Source organism: Micrasema longulum, unplaced genomic scaffold (assembly GCF_059751315.1).
Source record: "Micrasema longulum isolate JH-2025_06_02 unplaced genomic scaffold, ASM5975131v1 h1tg000309l, whole genome shotgun sequence".
Taxonomy (NCBI): domain Eukaryota; kingdom Metazoa; phylum Arthropoda; class Insecta; order Trichoptera; family Brachycentridae; genus Micrasema; species Micrasema longulum.
This window is the reverse complement of record NW_028277513.1, coordinates 38,399-64,005: the sequence shown is the minus strand read 5'-3', so window position 1 is coordinate 64,005 and position 25,607 is coordinate 38,399. Positions and strand designations below refer to the sequence as shown.

Below are 25,607 nucleotides of genomic sequence, written 5' to 3'. Positions count from 1 at the left end.
GACAACAAAAATATCGTGTATTTGGCACAGGGCTGTCGACTGCGAATGCTAGCAAACTACTAAACATCTAAACAAGCCCCGCCCTTCCTGCGCGTGGCAAGAGACACCCGTCTGCGCAGTTTCTTTTCTCGAAATCGAGCAATAGTGACGTCGTTCAAAGTAGTTCATTTTTATTGAAATGTTTTTTCGTACATTTTCAATAAACTTTGCCGTATATATTTTTTTCTTTTTTATCCTTTTTTCGCATCTAATTTCCCATAGGACTGATGTTCCACATTGAAATGAAAGTGAGTGACATTGGAGAAAACCAAAAAACATCAAATTCTTTTTTTATAAATTATCAAGTAATCTATAAATCGCCGCCAAACACTTCAATCAGCCACTCAACAAAACGGCTAGGCTGTTTATCAAATGGCGGCATTCAACTGAATGGCTAAGCCGTTCGTGGAATTAATTAAGACAACTCAACGTTCAACGTGTTAGCTTGTTCTAAGCTTCTGAGCTAGCCTTTTAATATAGTTTTTTTTTAAATCTATTCAACTTAACCCAGCTTATCCTAACCAAACCTAACTACACATAACAAAATAAATTAAACAATAGAACGATTATTAATAAATTATAACACGGATGGAGACCATTTTAGAGAAGGGAATATGGAAGTCTAGGCATTTACAGGGCTTATGACCTGTTATTGGCTGGTTTTAGTGCCCACTTTACACACTGTGTAACATTCACCATTCTGTCTGTATTTGAACATTTATATTCCTTCAATTTATCCATCTCCTGGTGAAACGTGGGGGGTCGGTAGCAGGGGCGAATGCTCCTTATAATCGATTACATGCAGCTTACCATATTTTTTTGACATTATAAGTAATGTTTTATAATACTGTAGTATTATTAGGAAAAAACACATCACCAAAAAATATATTACTTTTCTTGAGTAAGTAAATTTATATATTCCTTTATTCCATACAGCGACTAGTTGCGCCTCTATTGGCCAAAATTATCTCTACTGGATTACACGAGATTACTCTGATCACTTTAAAATCACTAATTCAAATACGTCTTTAACCTAAAAGTTTAAAATCTCGTTCGAAAAATTACACTTGCGATCACAGTAAAATCTTGCAGCTTTCATTAATGCAATTTAGTCTTTCAATACTTTTTCATAAGGGCTAGTATTCTTTAAAATACAGCAATTTGACTTACGACAGTCTAAGGGAGGTGACAATATACGCACTCGTCATGTGTGAGAAAGAGATAACGAATATGTTTCGTACGTCTAACACGAAAGTTACAATAATAAGTAAGTAATTGACAGTTATTGATCATACTTATGTTTCGGTGGTTTGAAAGTAAATTTGCTTTAAAATTATTAATATATTGATATTTTAATCGAAACGAATTGATATTTTAATCCATAATAAAGAATAAATCCTTTTGTGGGTTTTAAAAAAACAAAGATTCGCTAATTGTTTTTTTATTGTAATTCGTTTTTGTGCATACGATGACAGTTGAATGTTGTAGGTTATTCTTCAGTATCTATTTAAACTTTTAAAATTTAGTTAGAGTTATGATAAAAACGTTTCTAGTGTATAGTGTTAAGAATAAATATATACGAAGAATTATAATATATTTAACTTATGTCGTTTTGTGAATAATAATGTGATATAAAAGTCGATGAAACAATGATTCTTAAAACGTAATTTATGTTTTGTTTGGTGAACTATCGTACTCGCTAAGGTAAAGAATACTTTAAAATTATTTAATTATTATCATTTATTAAGAAATAGTGTTTATTTCAAGACAAGTTACAATAGTCTAACTTAACCAAAAATGCACTGGTGCGCCAATGAATTATTTATTTATTTATTGTGGATAACTTATATAGCGCCATTTTCGTAATAAAATACCTCAAGGGCGCTTTACATGGTGATTCTATTGTTAAGTTAATTTAATTGAAGCTTTTAAATTTGTAATTTAATTAAAATAATTTATTTTGTTGTCACGTGCTACGGATTTATTCAAATGATTTAGAGAACAAGTGGGTTTTAAGTTTTTTCCGAAACATCACTTCACTTTCACAGCCTCGCACCTCTGCTGGGAGAGCATTCCATGCCATAGGGTCTGCGACCGCAAATGCGCGCTCACCAAATTTAGTGCGCTGTTTGCGTAGAGGTATAATAAATTTTCCTCTCGCCGTAGACGTAGCTGATCTAAGCGTGAGACGCCTGTCAGCTAGTTCATCTGGAATGCATAGTTCCCTTAGATATTCCGGAGCCGAGTTGTGCAGTGACTTATACATAAGCCAACAGAGTTTGTAATCGACCCTCTGTGGAAAACGTAGCCAGTGTAGTTCCCGAAGTAGTGGAGTCATATGACTGAACTTAGAGATTCCGAAAATAAGTCTCGCTGCAGCATTCAATACAGATTGTAGGCGAGTCATTTTGTTCATTGGTAGACCTGCATAGATACCATTACAATAATCGACTCTAAACACTACAAACGCATTTATTAATTGACGGGCGGCATCAACCGGCAAATTTTTGCGTATGCATTTAATTTGTCTCAGCTGGTAGAAGCATGAACTTATCGTTCTACTAATTTGAGCGTCAAGAGATAGGTCAGAATTGAGTAAAACTCCCAGTAGTTTAACGGTGGGTAAAACGGCACTCCCTACATTGGGTAGAGCCGTATCCTGGATCAAATTCTGTCGTCTGGCTGAAGCCACCCACAGTTGTTCAGTTTTTGATGGGTTTAATGTTAGTCTGTTTTCAGCCATCCAGTTTCCTATTTTCTTGATGCATCCATCAATTAAATTGACAAGCACACTTCTCTCGCCTGGTTTGCAATAAAAATAAATCTGCGTATCATCTGCATAGCAGTGCGACCACAATCCACATTCTTTGATAATGTTCTCTATATCTTTAGTGTAAAGGAGATAGAGAAGTGGTCCGAGTACTGACCCTTGAGGCACTCCTGTAGACACCCGAAAGTTGGTTGAGCTTTTACCCTGGAACACGACTGCATATTCTCTTTTATTAAGTTATGAACTGAACCACATATGTGCCTGATCACGGATACCATAAGTTTTCTCCAGACGTTCAAGCAAAATATTATGGTCTACAGTATCAAATGCAGCTTTTATTTAGTTTATTCATTACTTTTTCGACGCATAGCTGAAAACGCGAAATAGCTGCGCGGTTGGGTCGTTGCTTTGTAACGATGAAGGCGGGGTTCGAGGCGGGGTTCGGGGTACGGGGGTTCCATTTTTTTTTTTTGCAATTATGTTTTTTTAAATAAAATGTTTGTGCTACGTTAGAAAATATTTTTACTGAAACTATTAGCCGCTGGAGCCATTTGTTAGAAATTATTTATTAAATATAAAATAGACTTTTTTTTATATGCCATACTACCGCTATGGACATTTTATCAGAATTTTCATAGCTTACCAATTTAAAAACTCACCGTTCGCCACTGGTCGGTAGTGTATCTTCGTAATCCCTAGAGAGAATTTATCTGAAGGTATGACGTCCTTATCTTCCCATCATAATCGAGGCCCTGGATAGTATTTATATCGTCAGTGGGATTTCGTAAATGAGTTAAAATAATTTCATTGATTAATTAAAGCATAAGCAATTTCTTTTCTTTTATTGCAACAATAGTTGTACTGTGTCTCGATAAGGATTGCGTGTAAAAGACAAAATGTTTTCGTGTTGCTGGACCGGACTTTGTGCGTTGTTACCCATTTTCGGAGTTGCATATTTACTCCTACGAAGAAATTACAACTACTGGAGCGAAAAGGGAGTAGAAGGACCAAAGCCAACTTTTATTTTCGGAAATTTAGGCGAAACTCTACGGCAGAAAAAGTCAGTGGGAGAGTTATTATCAGACCTGTACTTCCGGACGAAGAGCCTTCCATATGCCGGGGTCTACATGATATTCAGGAGAACTCTGATCGTCAACGACTTGGATTTAATAAAAATCCTATTAGTAAAAGATTTCTCTCATTTTACCGATCACGGTTCGAAGTTAAACGAGAAAGCGGAACCACTTTCGGAGCATTTATTTAATTTGACTGGAGAAAAATGGAAGTTCATGAGAAATAAATTATCCCCGACTTTCACATCGAGCAAGATCAGGTATATGTTTGATACTGTGGCAAAATGTGGCATGGAGATGATAGCGTACCTGGAAAGCCAAGAGCTACATACTACTCCCATTAATATGAAAGATCTGATGGCGAAGTTTAACACGGACGTAATTGGGTCTTGCGCCTTCGGCCTGGAGTGTAACAGCTTCAAGTATCCCGACACAGAGTTTAGAAGAATGGGAAGAAGGGTGTTCGAATTAAGCTTTATCAGTAATTTAATTCAATTTTTTATATTCTTCATTCCTAAATTTGGGAAGATGATTTGGTTCAGTCTCCTGGGAGACGATGTAAACGCTTTCTTCTATAACACCGTAGACAAGACGATCAAGTACAGAGAGGAGAACAACATCGTCAGAAATGATTTCATGCAACTGTTGATACAACTGAAGAACCATGGATTTGTTGCAGACGATGATACAGGTACGATTAATATAATTTGAAATATTTTTTTACGCGTACTTTTGCAGGGTGAGCGAATTCGCACATAGAGGAGGTCATTTGCTAATTATTGGATCTTACTTACTCTAACCAAAGTTTTATAGTTAGGGAGATATGACAATTTTTATACTTTATTGAGATTTTTACAAAATTTGACCTTCAAGCATTTTAGCGTTTAAAAAATTATTTGTTGTTAGTCATAAACATTTGTGATTAAAATACGTCGGAACTTCCTTTAAACTAGGGTTAAAAAATAAGATATTACGCATTAAAAAATACCGTTAAAAAAAACTTTATGATCAAATTCAACGTGAAATTTAAAAAAAGCTACGGCATTTCAATAATATATTCTACTCTAAGTTAGTTTTCTAGTTCGTCACCCTTTTTTTTAAAGCGTAATATCTTATTTTTTAACCCTAGTTTGAGGGAAACTCCTACGTTGTTTAATCAAAAATGTTTATGACTACCAACAGAAATTTAAAAAAAATACAAAAATAATGAAAAAAATAATGTTGTGAATGTATGAAAGTCAAATTTTGGAAAAATCTCAATAAAGTATTAAAATTTACATATCTCCCAAACTGTAAAATTTTGGTTCAGAAAAGTAACGTCCAATAATTAGCAAATGACCTCCTCCATATGCAAATTTGCTATGGCGGGTTCAGTTCCAGTCACCTATATAATACAACATATTTTGTTACATTTACACACCCAGTGATTGGTGTAGTATGGGAAATAATTGCGCGATGCGAACAAAAATAAAATACTTCGAACCATTTAGTTTATATTATAAAACACAAATTATGAATTCGTGATTTTACAATAGATAGGTAATCTGAGATTTTGTTAGAAATTGCAAATTTATTACGATACTAATGATCCACCGGTTTTTTAGAGGTATAAATAAAACTACCGACTTTTACCTTCGGGCCTCAGTTGATTAATTAGGATCTCGGGCACTGAAATTTCACCCACTGGGGAAATTATATTAACAGAAAAACAAAAAAGGTGTGCTGCATCTGATGTTTTGTAGCTCCGCAGGATAAAGGAAGAGCTAGACTTAACGCTCTACCACAACTTGGTTCCCATTTTCTAATAGTGAGTTATTTATGCCCCCCAAAATATTTGTGTAAATCATAAGAACATAAATTTTTCTTTTAAAAAAAACGTAAAGATTAATCAGGGAAAAATAACATTTTTAATTTTTTGTATTCTCACCGAGAATCAAACCCGGAACCTTCCATGCGTGAGTCAAGCACCTTTACCATTACACCACGGAGGCCACTTATTATGTTATTTATATTATGCTTTTATTGTATATCATTATGAATACTACTTATCCTTCGTTCGTACATAATGGCGGCCTCCGTGGTGTAGTGGTCAAGACGCTTGACTCACGCACGGAAGGTTCCGGGTTCGATTCCCGGTGAGAACTCAAAAATTAAAATGTGATTTTTCTCAATCCTGGGTGCTCTGTGATGTAATTCACCACTGTAATTAGGCCTTCTGGCCTGTTGTGGTACAAAAAAAAATGTAAAAAAAACATGCGTTGATTTGTTAACCATTATTTTCAACGTTAATGAATAAAAATTTTGTCATTTCTCTTTATAATTTCATAGTTTCTATTTTACTAAATGAAATGTCGTGTGTCAATAATGAAACTTTTTAAAAGTAAGTGTTTTCTGCTCATTTATTTCTCTATGTTATTATATATATTACCAATAAGTGATTAAAAAAATTTCCATCAGTTCATATTACGTCCCTTTAACCGCATACCGCGATTATGATGGGAAGCTAAGGACGTCATGCCTTCACCATGGCGGTATAGTTGAAGATAAATTCTCTCGAGTGATTACGAAGATACACCATTGACTCCCCACCTTCAAGTTTTAGATAGGTACATCGATATGTGACGGGGGAAGCGTACGTCACGGTACACATATCTACAACTATAGACCTATAGCTGTACTTTCAGCGCCAGCTAAGGTATTTGAAATTTTAATAAGTAAAATCATCGCTTCTCGAGTCGAGCCATTTATAATAGATGAACAGCATGGGTTCAGGAAGGGTCGCTCGGTTGAAACAAATTTAATGATATTTACAGACTATATTACGGCTGCATTAGATGCAGGACATCAGGTTGACTGTTCATATAATGACTTTGCCAAAGCCTTTGATACAGTCGATCATGATGTTATGTTAAACAAGCTGAGTGAGATCGGTTTCTCGGATGGAATGCTAAAATTAATGGCGAGCTACCTCCGAAACCGAAATCAATACGTTTCACATGGCTTGTTTGCATCAAAAATTTTTAATACTTACTCAGGTGTTCCCCAGGGATCCAACTTGGGTCCATTACTGTTCTCTATTTTTATCAATGATATTAAAAAAGTTGTAGTCAAATCGCGTTTTTTATTATTCGCGGATGACTTAAAACTATTTTTGAGGGTTAAAACTTTGGATGATTTTCGTTCTCTCCAAACGGATATATTAAACGTATCTGAATGGGGAAGACGAAATAAATTATTGTTCAATATTTCAAAATGCTCAGTTATGTCTTTCACCAGGGCCCACAAAACGCTATTCTTCCGCTATAGAATGAATGACCAGAATCTTATGCGGATTGCGAAGGTTAAAGATCTAGGCATCACTTTTGTGAGTTCCCTGACATTTCATGATCAGATCGAAACAGTTTGTAGTAGTTCATTGAAGATGTTAGGATTCGTCTTGCGTACTGCTAGGGTTTTTGGTAGTACACGAGTACTGAGAATTCTTTATAACTCGTTGGTGCGAAGTAGACTCGAGAGTGGCTCGATGATTTGGGGACCGTGTGAGTTGAAGTACTCTCTTATGGTGGAGAGGGTTCAGAAGAAATTTCTTCGGTTTCTCTACATGAGGGAGTGCGGATATTATCCATGGCTTTATCCCACTGAGTTTCTCCAGGGTATGCTTGGTTACAGCAGTTTGAAGACTAGAAGGAATGTGTATTTAACAACGCACTTCTTTCGATTGTTGCGCGGTATTATTGACAACCCTGAAATTATGCGGAGCATTAGCTTTTATGTTCCTGATAATTACCTTAGACAGCGTCAACATAGACTGTTTTACATTCCAATATACAGGACCAACCTGCCAATGGTTATGCCTGTTGGAAGGGCTATCTCTATGTTGAACAATATCACTTTGGACATTGACATTTTTCACGTCTCTGAGGGAGTTTTTCGTTACAAGATTCTCTTACTTTTTTAACATATTATTCTTTGGATATTATGTATACTAATGTGTTTTTTTTTACATATACCTAATTTTACCTAATTATTTATATATGTATGAATTAAGATATTTTATTTTGTAATGTACATATATATGAATAAATAAATGATAAATGATAAAAATGATACACATATCTAAAACAGCCAGGCCGCTTTTTAATAAATAATTTTAATAATCACCTTCTTAAAACAGCGGCGATCACGAAAACGGCATTTCTCAATTTGCAGAAAACACCCATAGCACTAGAAAAATCTTACGGTCCTTTAAAAATCATTAAAACTGGTCAAATAATAAGGTTCAAGTGAAAGTTTGCGATATAAAAAAACTTATGTATTCATTGTTTGTCATTTGTGAAATTCAAAAACATTCAAACTGTTTAGTAGATTTGATTATTCACTATTTTCATTAACGTGCTACTATCTCAGTTTCACTTTTCTATGGCTGGCTGCTTTCTGCATAACAATGTTCAATTCTCCTACGCGACTACGAAGATACACTATCGATCCCCAAATAATTTGGATGTAAGTAGATCGGTTTGTACCGACGGCAACAGGTCTAGTATCCCTCGATAAGCATTAAAAGTGTCAAAAATTCTGTTCGACCTGGCAATTTTTCCTTTAATTACGATTCATGAAAATTTTTAATCGTTCTGAGGTTGGCTTTTTTTCTTAAAAGCCTATTAAAAATTTGAGACAGAAATATGTACATTTTGAAGTCGAATTGAATTCTGACATAAATGTAAGTTTTGAAAACGAACGCCTAGATGCACAGGTAATGTGGCTAGATGCTGCTTTATTAACACGTAAGAGCATCTAGGCTGGTTTGATATTCTTGCACAAATTAATATCTAACTGTATAGATGTCCATGGATATCCTTGCTCAGATAAACCTCAATGTACCTCGCCGTAACTTGCGTATTGGTAACCATATAACCAAAGACAGGATTGGTCCTGTCTTTGGTGTGGGAAATTATAAAACTAACATCGGATTATTTTCCCCTCTGCCGAGAAACGAAATCTCACTAAACGGTTCTGTCGATGTGTTCCTACAGCAAGGGCAAGCATTAAAGAAGCAAGCGGTGTTGCCACTCTTGACTCGCGATGACTCACTTGCCATGCCTGCCTAGATTATGTCATACCTTTTGTGAATTTAAATAGATTTTAAGACTGTTTAGGTTAAGTGTTACATATTATAATACTAATTTGTTAGGGCATACATAAGACTGTTGATTGGCTTAAAAAAATCTTGCCACTATGAAAAATAAATTTAGTTATATTTTTTCCATCTCTTTTATCATATTCTTGAGTTTAGTACGTATCGAGACGCTAAAGCAGCCGGCTTTGTAAATGCTCAGTGTAAATAATATATAAATTAATTAAGATAGCGTTAATAATCGCGGCACAGGATACCTAATCAAACCGCATCATTAATTAAGGTTTGTGAAAAACAGACAATAACACAAGTGATTAAAGTTAACAAAGCGATATTGCTCATTGTGGGTGGTTGACGGCAAGGATAATGTTTTCGAGTTGCTGTACTGGGTTTTGTGTGTTGTTACCCATCCTCGGAGTTGTATATTTACTCATACGATGGAATTACAACTACTGGACTAAAAAAGGAGTGGAAGGACCTAAGCCTGCTTTGGTTCTGGGAAATATTGGCGATATTTTTCTGAAGAAAAAATCACTCGGAGAGTCATTCTCCGACTTGTACTTCCAGACGAAGCGCCTTCCGTATGCCGGGGTTTACATGATATTCAGGAGAACTCTGATCGTCAATGACTTGGATTTAATCAAAATCCTTTTAGTAAAAGATTTCTCTCATTTTACCGATCACAGTCCGAAGTTCAATGAGAAAGCGGAACCACTTTCGGAGCATTTATTTAATTTAACTGGAGAAAAATGGAAGTTCATGAGAAACAAATTATCCCCGACTTTCACATCGAGCAGAATCCGGTATATGTTTGATACTGTGGCAAAATGTGGTACGGAGATGGTAACATACCTGGAAAGCCAAGAGTTACATACTACTCCCATTAATATGAAAGATCTGATGGCGAAGTTTAACACGGACGTTATTGGGTCTTGCGCCTTCGGCCTGGAGTGTAACAGCTTCAAGTATCCCGACACAGAGTTTAGAAGAATGGGAAGAAGGATATTTGAGATGAGCTTTTCCAATACTTTATTTCAATTTATCATGTTTTTCATTCCTAAACTTGGAAATCTACTTTGGTTTAGTCTCCTGGGAGACGATGTAAACGCTTTCTTCTATAACACTGTAGATGAGACGATCAAGTACAGGGAGGAGAACAACATCGTCAGAAATGATTTCATGCAACTGTTGATACAACTGAAGAACCATGGATTTGTTGCAGACGATGATACAGGTACGATTAATACAATTTTAAATCTTTCTTACGCGTACTTATATTATAATACAACATGTTTTGTTATATTTACACACCCAGTGATTTGTGAAGCATGTGAAATAATTGAGCAGTGTTTACCAAAAATAATTAACAATATTTTGAGTTTGTCCAAATTTTTGTAGACAAGGACTGGATTCAACTCCCTGGGGAGCTGTTTATATTAACATATTACAACAGAGACGAAGAACATTTAAGAGAAGGTTATTTAGAAGTCTAGGCATCTACAGGGCTTATAACCTGTCAATGGCTGGTTTAAGTGGCCACTTTACACTCTGTGTAACATTCACCATTCTGCCTATATTTGAACATCTATATTCCTTCAATTATTTCATCTGTTGATGTTTGTGAAGTTAAAGAGCTGAAACCTTTATTTATGCGGGTGATATTCATCTAATTGAGTTATTTCACCTACATACTAGGCAACGCCTGAAAATGTTATTTTTTCAATTTCTATCAAACTCAAAATATTGTTGATAAATTACCTGGTCCATGAAGAAGTATAGAAATTGAAAAAATAACATTTTCAGGCGTTGCCTAGTATGTAGGTGAAATAATTCAATTAGATGGATCTCACCCGCATAAATAAAGGTTTCAGCTCTTTAACTTCACAAACATCAACAGATGAAATAATTGAAGGAATATAGATGTTCAAATATAGGCAGAATGGTGAATGTTACACAGTGTGTAAAGTGGTCACTTAAACCAGCCATTGACAGGTCATAAGCCCTGTAGATGCCTAGACTTCTAAATAACCTTCTCTTAAATGTTCTTCATATCTGTTGTAATATGTTAATCAAAAATAATTAGTTAGGACATTTAGTTTATGTTAGACTCAAATTGAAATATCGTGATTTTACAATAGAGGTTCTTCGCATAGCTAGTAATTTTATATACTCGTATTATATAAGTAGTCATTTTATTTGATATATAATATGTACTTCGATATTCATTGTTTGGTCAATCGGTGAAACACAAAACTAGACAAAATGCACGATTTTACAACAACAAAAAACGAAGTCATATGTATGGGGGTCCGCAGTCTCATCTTTGGACCATTGAACAATAATAAATAAATGCCACTAAAAGTTTCGTAATCGCTACGATTACTCTGCTCACTTCAATGACTTTGGATGGTTCACAATGTCAGCATATTAAGCTGATATTTTTAGTGCCTTTAACGAGCTGAACTTAAGTGAAAAGGGAGAGATATCAACATCTTCCAAGTTGAAGATAAAATTGAAACGATGCTAAAAAAGCTTGACTTTTGGTCAAATCGTACAACTCAAAAAAACTATAATCACTTTCCTACACTGTCAGCGTTTTTGAAATCATCTGGTGGAGCAATGTAATGCACAAGTACAAGATGAAATGATTAAACACCCCCGGGCTTTAAGGTCTTCGTTTTGAGATTATTTTCCCGTTCCGGACAAAAAAAATTGATATTAAACCCTTTCAAAACAGATGTTACTAATATTACTAGCTTGACAACGACACAGGAAAACCAATTAATAGAAATATCTTGTGATTCAGATTCATCTAGACATCTAGAGCCTATAGCCGAGTTCCTCTCTCCACAGATCCTCTCCGCGTCTCAGTACCTAAGTAGAATATATGTGTAGCCAGTCCAAAATTTTGGAAAAATGAGATATTTGTGTTATCTGGTGCAGTAAGGTCAATTCTATGTTCTGTTAAAAATAGCCAGGCCGTTTTCATACAAATAACAACTGTTTTAATTACCTTCCGAAAATGATGTTGATCACAAAAACGGCATTTCTTAATTTACAGAAAATACCCACAGTTCTAGAAAAATCTTACTGTATAGGTGCTTATGGGAATGCCTACAGCAATCTTGTTCTCTTTTTCTTTTTTGTTTTCTTGAAGATCTGTTCTACTCAGACTACTCAGTCTCCATCAATGAGGCTCAACTATCCTTCCATCTCTTAGGGGGTCTTCCAGGTGAGCGCCGTCCGGAAGGCAATTCTTTGGCTGCTGTGGACACCAGTCTATCGCTGCTCATTCTATTCATGTGGTATCTCCAGTATCTTCTACGGGATCTGCTCCAGTGCACTATATCTTTGATTTCGCACGTTTCCCGCATAAAGTCATTTCTGATTTCTGACCCGGTGGCGCAGGATGTTTTCGGTAATCGATTTAAGGACCCTCATCTATGATGCTCTTAGCAGGTTTTTCGTTCTCGTGGTGTCCCCTCATGTTTCTACGGAATATGTCAAGATGGGTCACACACATGTCTTTTATATGTTCCTACTTGGCTGTCAATTTGCATATTTGTATTTTTTCATATAATATTTTTTTACTTCTCTTTACTTTACTAACGGAAATACTATTATGTTATGGAAAATTCTCAGTTGATGGGCCCTTCGGGCCCCGGTTGATTAGAATCTCGGGCACCTAGAAATATCACCGCTTCGGGCCTCACAATTTGATTTTTGGTGTTCAAAGCAATCTAAATTAAATAAAGAAGAATTAGTTCCTTAAAATAATGTTACCAAAATCATACAAAATTTACTGATATATCAAATATCTAAGCAAAAAGTTCGGTTAGTAAGCGATTAGAATTAAATAGTGAAGAATCTGTAATTGAAAATAATATCTGTCAGCTGTTGGCGACTGTTGTAGCGTGGTAATTATTTCGGCCATTTGCGTCTTTAATCGACTACGAATATGTTTATAATTTTTCATACAAATATTATCAACACTGTACACGGACACACAATCTCCGTTTACTTATCTGTAAGTTTATTTAGATAGGTTATTTTTAAATACGCCCTACCTCTTGGTTTTTTGTCGAAATATGAGCAACAATACTTGATAATGAAATATAATTACAATAGACGTACATGCATAAATAATATAATAAAATTTAATACAAATTTTTGTTTATGGCGTTAGTGTGTGCGGTTTACAGTAATCAAAACAAAACAAAACACAATGAAGCGAATGAAGTGTCCCGTAGCTAATTTTCTTTTCCTATTATAAGCATTATACAATAATTGAAGGCATGAGTGGGACGAAAAGCAGAGATATCTGGGGTTAAAGTTTTGTACATCAGTACGAGGAGTTCAGCACTACGGGAAATTGGATATAAAAAAGTGTTTTCCAACGCGCGGTAAAAATTAGAGCATTAGTACGGCAAATTTTCTTGAAATGTATGAAAAAAATAATAAAAATATTTTAACTAAAACGAACTACTTCGAACGACATCACTAATTCATATGAATCAACCAATGTTAAGATAGTCGTGAAAGATTCCCGGTTCACGGTACGTCAGAGGACCGATCGGCAGAACTGGCGGAGTAATTTTAGAAAGACAAAACTTTAAAAAATCCAGCTCTGATAATACGATACATATTTATACAGGGTGTTCTTTAAACCCTGTCACATCCGAAACCACTATGATCGGTATGGGCAAGAAGACATATTAGCATATTTAAAAAAACAAATGGTTGCTTACTTCTCCAGGGAGAAGCGATGGGGGCGTGGCCGGGCGGCCGGCAGTGTATCAGACACCCCCTCCCCTGCCTCGTTTCTCCCCTGCAGAAGTAAGAAACCATTTGCATTTTTTGATATTTTTTTAAAAATAAATTATTCGTTCTAAAATTTTTTTAATGTGCCAATATGTCTTTTTGCTCATACTGATCATCGTGGTTTCGGATGTGACAGGGTTTAAAGAACACCTGTATTTACATTTTTTCATTTTGGCGTAGTTCAATAGTCTATTAACAAATATCAACACGAGTTATGCCCAGTGAGGTAGTCATATAGAAAAGAAAAAATATAACGTTTTATGTGAAATAAATAACAATAAATAATATGACCGCTGAACTTCCTCATATAATAACACCTTCATTCGTTCTCAAAATTGTTTTTGAGCTACTGTTTAGTGGTGTAGTCGGCTTTATGTGAAAGGGCTGAACATAAAATATGGTAAAATTTGTGATATAACGCCTTCATCTACTCGTGTCTTCAATCGTTCTGTGTCCGTGTTATCTTCCTCACTGAACCTAAAAGTGATTTTCATTTTACTATCTAAAATGTGGTTCCACCAGGAGTCAATAAGTCGCAGTCGGTGCGAGCAGCGAGCGACAATGGCTGCATTATTTTTGAGTTACGAAGAGTGGATTTTATGTTTGTTCGTTTTGATCGGAGCAATATACGCGCTCGGAAGTTGGAACTATGGCTACTGGAAAAGGCGAGGAGTCGAAGGTCCCAAACCGATGTTCGGGTTAGGGAATACTTGGAAGTCGCTGCTGATGAAGGCGACCCTCGGAGAGGAGTTCCTCGAGATCTATTCCGAAACCAAATCCCTTCCGTTCGTGGGGGTCTTCATGACGTATAGAAAGACGCTCGTCGTCAACGACCTTGACCTTATCAAGAGTATCCTCGTGAAGGATTTCGTCCATTTTACCGATCACACCGTAAAGTTTAACGACAAGAATGACCCTGTCGCGGGACACTTGTTTAACTCTTCCGGGGAAAAGTGGAAGAACTTGAGGAACAAACTGACTCCCACGTTTACGTCCAGCAAGATAAGGTTCATGTTTGATACGGTAGCCCGATGCAGCGTGGAGATGATGAAATACCTCGAATCGAATAACGTCAACCGCAATTCGTTGAACGTCAAAGACATTCTTGCCAAGTTCAACACCGACGTGATCGGATCCTGCGCTTTCGGCATTGAATGCAATAGTTTCACGAACCCCGACGCTGAATTCAGGAAGATGGGCAGAAAAATAGCGGAGATTAGTTTATTCAGATTTCTGCTTAGATTCATGGCATTTTTCGTTCCGAAGCTCGTGTCCCATCTCGGGTTCAGCCTGATTGGAAGAGATATTAATGAATTCTTCTACAAAACTGTCGATAAGACGATCAAGTATCGAGAGGAGAATAACATCGAGAGAAATGACTTCATGCATCTCTTGATACAGCTGAAAAACGATGGATACGTTGCCGATGATGACACAGGTAGGACTTTTGGACGAATCTAGACGTATCTAAGGCACGACATCTAATCAACTAAGTTCATTCATTTCCAATATTAAATCACCTTATTTCGCTTTTCAATAGTATTTTGATTTAGGTAGGGTGAATCGTCCAGTAAATGAACGATTAAGGATTTTTTCAACTTTAAAATATATTTTCAGTATGATGGAATGACTCTGGTACACTCTATGATACGTTTGTGTCATCCTCAGTTATTAAAAAAGAAAATGTTTTCAGTATTTTGAGATATTCTGTCTAGATTTTTATTAATTAATCAATTTATCAGAAACGATTTAAATCGCTAGTATTAACTATGTTCATAAAAACAATATTTTTAGCGAGTAAATACAATAAAACCCAGTCAATGAACAGTTAAATTATTTTATTATCAATTTAGAAACCTGAATATTATTCTGGAAAATTTTGGAAAATTGTTTTAAAATTATAAGCATATAAAAAATGTAGAAATAATAAACAATACTGTAGCTCCTACTACAATGAAAATAAAATGCTGCAAAACTATGCCAAAATTAGCTGAATAAGAAACATGAATTTTTGGCATAATTTATAATAAAAAGAGTAAATCAATCAACCTTTACATAACTCTAAGCATATAAAGTACAAAGCTACATACATTTGGAGCGTGTAGTGGGTACAAACCCTCATTTTTTAATATTCGGAAGGTAGGAGTACTTTAAACATTTCCATGGACTTTAGATAAAGCATAAGATAATGGTACTTTCAGATAGGGATGATTTCGTTTCCTACACAATGTTTTACTTAATATCCTTGAAATAAAAGTCGTCAAAAGAAATCAATCCACGTCTGGAGCAATTAGGACCACCGAGCACATGTTGGACACCGGCATAATTAACTTCAGAAATGTCTGGGATTTGGGGTCTTACAAAACTGATAACGTTTTCCGACACTGATTTTTTTTCTTGAAATATATGATTTTAATTTTTAAACTTCATCATTTGCCATAAGCACTATGCCCTCAACATATCGCATTCTCTTTTCACTTTTAAATCGGATGGTAAAATACTTTCCAAATAAGTTGACTAAAGAAGTCACTTCGTATTCTTTAGTTGGTTGCCTTTTTTGGAAATTTATTTTGGAAACTTTTCTTTGCTTGGTTCGCTGTTTTTATTTTTTTTTCAATATTCAATTTAAGTGTTTGTATTTCTTTATTTTTATTTTTCTTATAACTTTTTTTTTATCTTTTCATTTTTCTCTTCAACTTCTTTTTTTTTATTTTTTTTTTTAAAAAAGAAATATTTGCGTTCTTATGATTTACCCAAATATTTAATTTTGAGGGCCATTTTCAACGAGTTGTAAATAACTCACTATTAGAAAATGGAATCGAGTTGGGGTAGAGTGGGATTCGAACTACGGACCTTTGGTCCGTGAGTCCGAGACGCTAGCCACAGGACCACAACCCGATTATCTCGTCCTCGTGTTTGTATTTTGACATCTTTCGTTTTATTTTGAATCTTAATCTCATATTTTCTTATCTTTTTATATTTCTCTTAAATTTTTCGTTTTTGCGATTGTATTTTCTACGCATTATTTTTATTTTTATTCTTAATCCGTCTTCTTTTTTTTGTTCGTTTTGTTTTTAAAAATATTCTTGGTATTTCTTACCCGTCAAGCCAAACGGCATGGGTTTTTTGTCTAAAGTTTTCTTTTTACCTGATGCTATTTCAGGATACTTAAAAAAATTAAGGGGCATCGGCTTTTTTTTCTTAGGAAGAGCAGTAGCTTCGACGGTCTTAAAGTTAAAGGATTGAAAGTAGGATCCGCAGTAAGGTACTCGTCTAGATAACCTCGCTGCATTTATGCTATTGAACGTGGGTAGTTATTACCAGTTCATTCACTGTAATAAAAAAAACAGAAATTAAACTGCCAACTTTAAGTTACTAATTTCTAATACACTAAAGTTCATATATTTTCCAAAATTTACAGAGATACCAGTGAATGAATACCCGTTCATTAATTGGATTAAGACATTTTCGTGGGCCAGTAAAGGAACACTCAGCAATTTAATAAATACCGCCAAAACCCGAGTAAAATGAATCTAAATCAAAGAATTAAGGCATGTTCTACAAAAATAATAATCCATTTTTAGTGTAGTAGCCACAGAGTTATCAACAAAAATACATTGTTTTTATCTGAAATCTAATTTTTCTGACCAAACTACATGTGATTTTCACAATACGGCCATGCTGTAACTGGTCCATGGCAGATACAAAGAATTACCAACAACGAACAAAACAATGTCAACCAGAAAAAAATACACGGTTCAGTATAAATGTACCGTTTTCTTATTTTAGAAGAAAATATGCGTTTTGTTTATTTACTGGGGGGGCGTTTATTCACTGGACGGCTTATTCTAGATTCGAAGGTAGCCGTTACTGTACGCAGATTTTATTTATGAATTTTTATGTAGTTTCTTACTAAGAACATTAAAACAGTATTATTTGTGTTTTATGACACAATATCTCCATACCTGGCGCTTAATACAATTTCAAATATTAATTTCATCATATAATAATTTGTTAAATACATTGCTTTGAATTACACTGCACTAAAATTGGATAATAATATTTCATTGTTGGTATTACTAATATTATCTAAAACAAACAAAAGAATATCTTAAGTACGTATGTATGTGCTTCAATTAAAAAATATTAATGCAATTTTATTTTCGTTCAATGGTGAATTTTGCTTCCTGTTTCCGGTACTTATTTGTGTATCAGTGTGATTTAGTTTGATCTGTAGAGATACATCTAATTAGGATACCAACGCAATACACTTTCAATAGTACTTATGAAATAAGAATTATCGTCGCTATGTTGCTCGTTTAAACTGAAATATTTATAAATTGATTGTGGCATGATTGAACATTTATAGAAACTATTCTTCAGTGTGAACGGTATATAAGTGATAAAGTGAAAATATGGCGTACATACTGTTTTCATTTTGGTGGGATGTTTTAATCTGCGTCATAGTATTAACAATAACAGTTTACGTGGCTTTTGAGAGAAGATTCAAATATTGGAGAAATAAAGGCATCGCTTGTCCAAATCCAGTAATTCCTTTTGGAAATGTCAAGAACATAATATACAATAAAAAACATATCGGAGAAGTGATCGCGGATGTGTACAACGAAACCAAGTCAGACAGCTTCGCTGGAATGTTCATGGTCCATAGACCGACATTAGTCATAAACGACCTGGAACACATAAGGTCCGCCTTGGTAAAGGATTTCATCCATTTCTCGGACCACGGCTTTCACTTCGACGAGGAACTGGAACCTATCGCGGGACACTTGTTCAACGCCACCGGGGAAAAGTGGAAGAACTTGAGAACCAAGCTGACGCCGACGTTCACCTCCAGTAAGATCAGACAGATGTTCGGAGTGGTAGCCGATTGCTCGCTCGAAATGCTGGCGTACCTGGATGAAGCGGTAGAGAAAGACAATATTGTAGATGCTAAAGAATTGCTCGCCAAGTTGAACACAGACGTCATAGGCAACTGCGCTTTCGGGTTGGATTGCAACAGCTTCAAGAACCCTGACGCGGAGTTCAGGAAAATGGGAAAGAGAATATTCGAGGCGAGTCCGACGGAGAATATCGCCAACATGTTGGACTTTTTCATACCTGGCGTGTTCACAAAGCTTAAAGTGATGGTGATAGGAACAGAAATTCAGGATTTCTTTTACAAAACAGTGGAGGACACAGTCAACTACAGGGAGAAGAATGGAATCGTGAGGAACGATTTTCTACAGCTGCTTATTCAACTGAAAAATTCACATAGCATCTCTGACGAAACAGGTAAATCGGTATTTATCAACATTGGTCTTTAGAGTTATTACTCTTATATCTACAGCTGTAGATACGCCCTTCCGCCCTATTGCATAGAACCAAAGTTACGTTACTGCGGCCTATTGTTTTGCTGTAAACTATAGCTAACTTCGTGATTGATAATCCGAGAATAACGTTTGTCCATACGGGCGGCTCTATAGCGTTCTTACTCTGAGGTCTCTACACACCCCCCCACATTATTGAGATGTTAAATTATTACCTAAGGGTTATCAACTTTTGAGATTTATTAGTGTTTTTTTATATATTTCATGCAGATGCTAATTTAGATACTCAGATATTTGCGGTTTGTAGATCACAAATTAATTGAGTTAGCTCTTTTTTCATATCCATTAGGTATATTGCTTAGTTGTTTTCTTTCTACTTTTTTTTTTTTAATAAAGAATAGGTGGACAGGTCGGCTAATCTTTATTATTATTTAAAATATAGTATTTAACGAGCGTACCCCAGGGTTGACAGATATTTTGTTGAAATCGTGTTAAAAAGTTGATTGCAATAATTTGTTGTGATTATTGAACTTCTAAAAACCGGTTTATTATCGATTTATAAATTGGCTCATTGAACAGAAATATGCCATCTAATTTTAAAAGTCACCACAGTTGTTTACGTGCTTCAGCACATTAAACATTCTTGGAACCCATTAAACGGAATATTTTCCGTTGAACTATGATGTACAGGTAAATAAAATACTGGAATATTGATACCACGAGTAAATACTACCCAATGGAAGGCTCCCAAGTGTGAAATGTAAATATTTGTTTAGGTATACTGCATCTACATACTTACGTAGGCGCGGCGCGACTACGCGCAGCTCAAACTTATTTTAGTACCGCGAAACCGTCCAATTTTGCCCTGGATGGATATTTTGCCCAAAAAGTCTAATCTATGATCAACCTTTAAAAAAATATATTTCCATTTGATATCGGTAAATTTGGCACATTAAGGACAAAAGTAGATTTATGTCACTAGCTTCCCTCAGAAGCTTTAGTCACTAACTTTATACTCAGTGGCTTGTCAGAACCTGTCAAAGTGCGCCTGTAATTTGTTGCGGGCCAATTACGACTCTGTGTTTTTTAATGTACTGCTCGATAGCAAAGCAAAGGTAAGTTTTTCTTGTTGCAAAGATGACAAAGGTTTTTAGATCATTTCCTGTTTATATTATGTGCTGTCAGCAGCTTAATTCAAGAATTATGACGGTGGGCAAACTAAAAGGCATAAGTTGAGCCTCTGGGTTGTCAACTTTGCCCTAATGAAAAAATGTGTTAGGGTTGTCACTTTCTTATTTTAATAATTAGTTTAAATTAAATTAAAACTATTATGAAGGTTTTGCACACATTAGGTATTTTAGATTTTCAAAAATATTATCATTATTGTGGAAAATTTAATTAAATTCTTCTTTGCCTTTCTTCATTTGGTAATGTGTTTTTATATTCCTTATATTGCTTTTTAATAGATTCTGAAGCATTTCTAATTTTTCTTAAGTTATCAACCATATTTTGACAACCCTAAGGCCTATAAATTGCTTATATGAAAACAAATAAAGTTTGGCGGGTAAATTTGCCCAATTGTTTTAAGACGAATATTTAATTAATATGCTGAAATGACAATTTTGCCCTTGAGTTAATAATTCAATAAAGTAGTTCTTAGACAAGAACGTCATATGAGCTACAGTTCAACAAATAATGGTTGCGGGCAAACGTGGAGGAACATGCAGGTAATTTTGCCCGCCATCAAAATTTTTAATTGCTTGAAATCGCATTTAAATATGACCGAATTTACAATTGTTACCCAATTCAATGATTACCAAGATCATTCTTCATAATTAAAAAGTAAAGCACAATATACATTTTTTTGAAGAAAATCAACATAATTGCAAAAAAGCGTGCAAAATTGGACGGTTTCGCGGTATATTAGTAATGTCGAATAATAAAATCAATAATGTCGAATTGACCGACACATAATAACATTTGTATATCAACAGAGACGGAAACCCCAATGAAAAGGAAATGTATAATTCCATTGTAGAAAAGTGTTCACTTTACACACCTGGGTAAAATGTACTATTTCGCCTATGATTGAACTTTTAAATTGTAACGGGTAACAGTAATAAGCACTAGAAACAAAAAACGTATTCTATAATCGATTACGACAAAAATATCCCAATAATAATCTTGACGAAAATACCACAAATCGAAACTGAAAAATACGCAACCAATCAATAAACGAAAATAATCGAATGTTATTGTTATAAAATATATATACAGGGTGTTCTTTAAACCCTGTCACATCTGAAACCACGATGATCAGTATGAGCAAGAAGACATATTGGCACATTATAATTAATTTTTAGAACGAATATTTTTTTTTTAATATAAAAAAAAACATATGGTTGCTTACTTCTGCACTGGCGAAACGGGGGGGAGAGGGGGGAGTCTGATACACCACCAACAGCGCGGCCACGCTCCCCTCACTTCTCCCCTGCAGAGGTAAGCAACCATTTGTTTTTTTAATATATTTTATTTAAAAATTTGATTCGTTCTAAAAATTAATTTTAATGTACCAATATGTCTTCTTGCCCATACTGATAAAATAAGCTCATCTCTTGCATTATTTAGCAGAGCGAATTTATCGATAGTCCAACCATCCGATTATTTTTTAATCAATTTTGATACGCATAAATTAAAAACCTAAAAATTTACAAAGGCATAGACCCACTCTCCCACTCTCGTGGGACGAGAGAGAAACACACGAGAAAAACTGTTTTCTCGTGCCACGAGAGTGGTTCAGGATACCACCCTGAACGTATCCCCCGCGATTAACGGGAGTAACCTGTATATAATTATGATGACAGTTAATGACTTTTGATTAAAGTATGCATATGCATATATAAATATATTCAAATGAAATAAACATTTGCGTTCGTATGATTTACCCAAATGTTTTAATTTTGGAAGTAATTTTTTTTGTGGTAAATAATCGTATTAAAAAATAAGTAAAACGTTGTGGTACAGAGGAGTTCTAACCTTGGACTTTTCTATTTCTGTCCATAATATTCGCAGTCCGCACCAGGGCAGGGTAGTGACCCACGGGAACACAACCTGTGCCTTTTTTTATATCAACTTATCAACAAAAAATCCATTTTTGGAACTGCTTCAATAATATTTTGCTTTTTTTATGCACATGGCAGATGAAAAAAATGTTTTAAATGTCAACCACCCAGGTGATGGCAATTCGCTCAAAATAATGGGATGGGATTTAACTCTTCCGTGTTTTTTTTGTGACTTCCATAAACTCGGCAAATAAACATCAATCAATGAGTTGCATGGCTATTTCAGGGAATACCGAAGTACCGGTGGATGATGGAACTCGGCTGACTACGATGCAGATAGCCGCCCAGGTCTTCGTATTCTTCATCGCTGGCTTTGAGACCTCCTCTACCACGGCAAGCTTCGCTCTGTATGAGATCGCCCTGAACCCCGACATCCAGGACGCCCTGAGGGCGGAGATAGACGATGTGTTGGAAAAACACAACGGGAAGGTGACGTACGAGGCCTTGGGAGAGATGACCTATCTTACTCAAGTCATTGAAGGTGAAAATAACAGTAAATTGTCATAAGCCCTTCAGCAGTTGTATAGCGAATAATTCTCTTCCAGCGCAAAACATGCAAACCTTAATAATGCAGGTCCCATGTTAAATCCCTGAGGTACACCACTTTGCCTTTACATAGGATATAAATGATTCAATGTTAGTAAATAATTGTATAAAATCACTTACTGACTTTTCTATGTCTATTCGTTTCGAGACGTACCCCTCTCTTCGTCAGGACACTAACTACACAATGTTTTGCTTTGAAGGCCGTACTCCCGATAAAATATTAATATTTTTTTAAACATAAAGCATAAAAGTAAACTTTGCGGTCAAACGTTTTATAAATTATCGCTGATACACTGCGATTGTAGAACATTTTTCCACATATTTTGCGATTCTGATGAAAGTCAAAATAATTATACATAAACATTTTGTTTTAAAAATGAATATTTTTTGTAAAAAATTATCTGGAATTTCATAGTATGCGACCAAAATACATAGGTACATATAATTCCGTTTCTAAATGTACCCTTTAACTATTTCAGAAACACTGCGGAAGTATCCTCCTCTTCCCGTTATCTTCAGGATATGTACCAAGGAGTACACTATCCCCGGTACGGAGATCAAGATTGAAAAGGACACGCCTGTCATGATTCCCGTCCTAGGAATTCAGAGGGACCCTCAGTACTTTCCCAATCCGGACAAGTTCGACCCGGAGAGGTTTACTCCGGAGAACAAGGCATCCCGACACCACTTCTCCTACTTGCCATTTGGAGAGGGACCGAGGATTTGTATAGGTAGACCTATTCATAATAAAATAAGTATTTTATTCATAATCTGTCAGCAATTTCAGGAAAATTTTAAACCAATAATTCACTATTAGTTAAATTATTATTTATTAGGTGTAACAATTTTCCAATATTTTTTGCACAATTCAATTATTGTTTGTGAAATAACTGATAATGATTTGAATTTCAAAATATTAATTAATATTATCCATGACATTGCACCTTATCAGGAGATGTTATGAACTAACTTAATAAAGCATAAATAAATAAAACTATGAATTCCGATCGAATTTTAATACTGATTATTATACTTTCTACCTACGGAAAGAAATACATTTATATAGAAATACATTTATACATATATATGTAGCACTCACTGAATTTACAGTTTCATTGCAACTATTCAATATATTTCACATCAAAATGCAGATTAACTGAACTAAGGGCAATTTTTAAAAATGTATATAAGTTGAACAAAGGTACACAATTTTTAATCTGTTCCTGTCGACATTTGATTTGAAAATGTCAAATTTTATGTATCTACTATTATAAAATCAACACGGTTTGTTTAATTCTATCAAACAGTGACAGGTGCTGCGCAGTCGGTTAGACAGCCAACTGTGAAACTGGTGTCGCAGGATTGATTCACACCAGCAAGAAAAAAATTCCCGAGAAAGATTTTTTATCAATTGTCCTTTTATATTCTATTTTTCCCGCCTGCTGACAGGCCTCTAAAATATAGACTTGGGTTATTTACTAAAAACATATGAAAATAAGGTAGTACCTACATACATCTACATTGTGTGTGTGAAACAGAATCAAAACGTGATGAGATGAGATGAGATGAGTGTGCTACTCTCAGGTAAAAATCCTGAAAAAGGAAATCAAGCAAAGAGAAGTTAGCTTTGTAGCATAGTCGTTTGTGATGAGTGTGCTACTCTCAGGTAAAAATCCTGAAAAAGGAAATCAAGCAAAGAGAAGTTAGCTTTGTAGCATAGTCGTTTGTGCGTTTAAAACAACCTCTTTAAATTATGTTTCATGTTGACCCTGCGAGGAATCTAACCCAGGACCTCAAGAAAGGTAAGAAAATGTGCCAACGACTACATAACGAGGCCTACATAAGTGGGGATAACCCCACTCGATTAAGATTTACATGACTTTTACCTGAGAGAAGTCATAGAGTCGAAAACGCTCGTCTAGGATTCATGCGCTATTTCTCACACAGAACTGTATTCTTTATCCGCCTGGACATGGAATGTAGTCGGTCCTGCGCTGCAATGTTTCATAGATACCTTACCTTCCCCTAAGGTGACACAAATGATCCAGATACACTGCACTTGGATTGTCAATGCAGTGTTCTGTGCACAACTGGGTGCGGATGTGAAAATAGTGATCACCTCCATTGAAAATTTTCTTCATTGTTTGTTGTGAATCTAAGAAATAACATAAATTGATTTCTTATCAAATGCAAGAATGCTCAAGTGTTTGAATAATGTTTCAGGTAGCCGATTCGGGATGATGCAGACGAGGTTAGGTTTGGTATCAGTCTTGTCCAAGTACGAAGTATCGGTGTGCGAAAAGACAAACATACCCATGAAGTACGACAACCGGTCATTCATCCTCACGGCAGATGGTGGAGTGTGGCTCAAACTTACCAAGAGGGCCTAGTCTTGGAGAAGAATTTAAACCCAAATAACACTGTAAATGATGGCTATAATATATATAATAAGAAATATTGATGAAAAATCATTCATGCAATTTTCATAGGTAGTGATTTTAATAACAATTATTTTTTTAGGCGGTGTTATATATACTTTCCTAATCATTGTTTTTTAGGTGGTGTAACATACATAATTTTATATTTTTATATACCTGCTTATTTTGTGAAATAATAAATAAAACATGGTACATTAAATAAAAGTTTTTTTATACTTAAAAACAAAAAAACTTCTGCAAAATAGGTACATTTATTTGTAAGCCATTATGGAGGAACAGTCCTCTGTGGTGTAGTGGTCAAGACGCTTGCCTCACACACAAAAGGCCGGGTTAAATT

General features: G+C 35.2%; 1 protein-coding gene across 13 annotated transcripts in view; it reads left to right on the top strand.

The window, feature by feature from the left end:
- Nucleotides 1-25,474, top strand: part of LOC148282610 (putative cytochrome P450 6a14) — a 33,819-nt gene extending 8,345 nt beyond the window's left edge. For 3 of the 13 annotated variants that reach the window (XM_088224784.1, XM_088224780.1, XM_088224786.1), the window contains exons 2-5: nt 18,207-19,129; nt 22,513-22,767; nt 23,312-23,563; nt 25,056-25,474. In XM_088224784.1, coding sequence (XP_088080910.1) covers nt 18,253-19,129; nt 22,513-22,767; nt 23,312-23,563; nt 25,056-25,222 — 1,551 coding nt within the window. In that variant the 5' untranslated portion in view covers nt 18,207-18,252 and the 3' untranslated portion in view covers nt 25,223-25,474. Of the gene's footprint in view, nt 1-1,592; nt 1,744-3,630; nt 5,275-9,244; nt 10,251-14,372; nt 15,276-18,052; nt 19,130-22,512; nt 22,768-23,311; nt 23,564-25,055 lie in introns of those variants that run through there. The other 10 variants (XM_088224788.1, XM_088224787.1, XM_088224790.1 and 7 more) reach the window with 6 other exon arrangements.
- The last annotated feature ends 133 nt before the right edge of the window (nt 25,475-25,607 follow it).